The sequence below is a fragment of the Galeopterus variegatus genome, unplaced genomic scaffold, assembly GCF_000696425.1.
Source record: "Galeopterus variegatus unplaced genomic scaffold, G_variegatus-3.0.2 Scaffold54170, whole genome shotgun sequence".
Taxonomy (NCBI): Eukaryota; Metazoa; Chordata; class Mammalia; order Dermoptera; family Cynocephalidae; genus Galeopterus; species Galeopterus variegatus.
The window spans coordinates 1-3100 of NW_007780281.1; the positions used below are offsets into that span (position 1 = coordinate 1).

General features: G+C 63.3%; 1 protein-coding gene across 1 annotated transcript; it reads left to right on the forward strand.

Annotated features, from left to right (window-relative positions):
- Positions 1-390: 390 nt before the first annotated feature.
- Positions 391-2746, forward strand: LOC103584405 (membrane-associated phosphatidylinositol transfer protein 2-like; the record flags this gene model as incomplete). The annotated part of the gene is made up of 2 exons (XM_008565424.1): positions 391-561; positions 2304-2746. Coding segments are annotated over 2 exons (434 nt in total), but the record flags the coding sequence as incomplete, so codon positions are not given.
- Between the last annotated feature and the right edge of the window lie 354 nt (positions 2747-3100).

Genomic DNA, 3100 nt, shown 5'->3' on the forward strand with positions numbered 1-3100 from the left:
TCGGGAGAGTGTGGCGCTGGGAGTGCAGCAGCGCTCCCGCTGCGGGTTCGGATCCTATATAGAGGTGGCCGGTGCACTCACTGGCTGAGCGCGGTGCGGCCGGTCTCAAAAAGGACACACACACACACACACACACACACACACACACACACACACAAAAAGACTATTCTGTTACTACAGCCATTATAACTTTTTCTATTAAAAATAATTTGGGGCTCATAAAGGGACAGTGACCCAAACAGATCCCAGATGGATAAAGACACTTTGTTTTTTCTCCATATCACAAGGCAGAGACGAGCTGGGACCCAGTCCCCAGGCCCCCTCCCTTCACCCCGAGTCCTTAGGGCAGAGCTGGCTGCAGACTCTGCAACTGACACCCCCTGTCCCCAGTTTTCCAGCTGCGGCCGGCCTGCCAGCAAGTGTACAACCTGTTCCACCCCGCGGACCCATCGGCCTCCCGCCTGGAGCCACTGCTGGAGCGGCGCTTCCATGCCCTGCCGCCCTTCAGCATCCCCCGCTACCAGCGCTACCCGCTGGGGGATGGCTGCTCCGCGCTGCTGGGTGAGAGGCGCTGATCCCCCGGGGGACATGGGAGTTGATGCCACTCCTCTATTGTCCAGGCCAGAGGTGGCCCATGCCGTGGTTCTGCCCTGAGGGGGAGGGACAGCCTGCACTAAGCACCTCTCAGAAAGGACACCTGCCACAGGTGCCGGAGCATCCACCCTCACTGCTCCCTGCGAGTCCTGAGTGACTGTTCCCACCTTTCAGAGGGCACAGGTCAGGGCCTCATCCCGGGCTGTTGGGGGACAGAAAAGGACTTGACTCCCCTCCCCACTACCCCGGCCTCCACCCCAGCAGAGACAGAGCTAAGGACCCAGGAGGGGCCCTCGCTGAGTCAGGGACATTTTTCAGCTGGGCCCCATCGTGGCAGGCAGCACAGGGTGGGCGGGTCAGGGCTGGGAGCCAGGTGAGGGCTGCCCCATAGTCTACTCATGACCTCCCCTCCCCATGTATGTCCCACATCTTGTCCTCGAGAAGTCTCTGTGTCACAGCGTGTCCAGACGGCCCATGCGAGTGTCTGTTCTTGTCCTCTCTGTTCTCTCCCCGTCTGCCTCCAGTCGAGACTGTGCAGAGAAACCCCGAGCTGCTCCTGGAGGGCGGGCCCCTGGCCCCTCTTCCCCACGGGGACGGCTTCCTGGAAACCAGTATCCCCGTTCCCGCGCTCACCGGGCAAGATGGGCCCCGCCAGAGCCCGGGCTGTGCTGAGTGTGTGTAACCCCCCTTGCTCGTGGTGACATCTGCTTCACTGGCTGATCCCCAGTCCTCAGGGACCCCCACCCTCATTCCCTCCTTGGCCACTTGGAGTTGGTGGGAACTTTGTGACAAGAAGGCCCTGGGAAGCGGGCCTTGGTGCCTCCTCCCTGCACACTGTGGGTCAGAGGCAGAGAGGACCCAATGCAAAGGTGGGCACAGTGGCCCAGAGATGGGCAGAAGCTGCCCTAGGGTCACCCAGCACATCAGTGACAGTCCCAGGGCTCTGCCCCTCCTTCATGAGGCTGGCAGGAGCAGACAGGCCCCACCCCTCACCGAGGAGGAATGGCGAGGCTGGACTTTGTGGGTCATGCTCCTTCCTGCCCAAGGATGTCCAGGCCCTGCCCGCATTCCGTCCAGACGAGGCTTCTCTAGCAGAGCCCCGTCCTCCTGCTCTGTCCAGTCCTTAGCCAGACCCAGGTGAGCCTGGCTTGAGCCTTCAGCACCTGCCCTTGTCTACAGATGCCCATCCAGGGCCAGCTTCGTGTGCCTGGCTATGAGGGATGCCCGGGGGTTGCCTCTTTCTGGGTCCTGGGTGTACGTAAGGCATCCCAGGGAAGCCACCCTGTTGTCAGCACCCCTCAAACCCAGGGGAGAGCCACTACTGCTGCCCACTGTGGGCTGTGGACCAGGTGGGGCCGGGCTGAGCCCCAGAGGCCCCGGAGGCCCTGGTGCAGGAGGGGCTGTCAGAGATAGCCAGGAAGCACTGAGTGAGCAAGAAGGTGGCCAGGGAGGTAGGGGCATGAGCCCAGCCATTTTGCCTCCCTGCCCTGTGTCTGTGTCTGTCCATCTGTCCATCCCTGCCCTAGCCCTACTTTTCCCCACCTCAGCTCTGGGCCCTGCTCTCATGGCCCTGAGCCGGCAGTCCCCGACATGGCCACCACCCTGGCCCTCCCAGCCTCAGTGCACACTGGCCCACTGCCCCCCACTGCTCAGGGTCTGGCCTGGGCATTGCCTCTCTTACCCGGTCTCTGGTCCCTGTCCACCTGCAGCAGATGCACTCCAGACCCACACCGTGGTCTTCCAAGAGCATGCAGCCCCCTCCTCGCCCGACACGGCCCCCACTAGCCGTGGCTTCCGCCGAGCCAGTGAGATCAGCATCGCCAGCCAGGTGTCAGGCATGGCCGAGAGCTACACGGCATCCAGCATTGCCCAGAGTGAGTGCACGGCCCGCCTCCCTGTGCCCTCCTCTCCGGAGCCAGCTGGCTGTGTCTGGAGACACTTCTGGTTGCCACGGCTGGGGAGGGGGCTCTAGTGACGTCTAGCGGGTGGAGGCCAGGGACCTGCTGAACATTCTATGAGGCCTGGGACAGCCCACAGCAGAGTGGGCCACTCCAAACAGACAGCAGTGCCTGGCTGAAAAGCACTGTCCCCTCAGGAGGACTCTGGAGAGAGGGGCCTTCAGACGGCCCCATGGCCTCCCTCGCAGTGGGAAGCAGAGGCCAGGGTCACCCCCTCTCCATCCCCCTGTGCTGGGGACAGGATTCTCTCTGGCCACAGTCAGAGCAGCCCGGCCAGGGCTGAGGCTGATGTAGGCGCTCCCAGCAGCTGTGTCCTTCTGTGAGGAGGGCCCTGGACCGCCCCTGGCCTCGCTGTCTTCTCAGTGTCCTTCCTGGCCCATGGTGGACATGGCAGTGTGGTGGCCACAGCATGGCTGAGCTGTTCCTGTTGTTCTTGCTCCTCAGAAGCCCCCAAGTCGCTCAGCCACACCCCCAGCATCAGGCGCCTGTCCCTGCTCGCCCTGCCCCCCCCAACCCTCACAAGCCCCGGCCCCCGCCCTTGGGTCAGG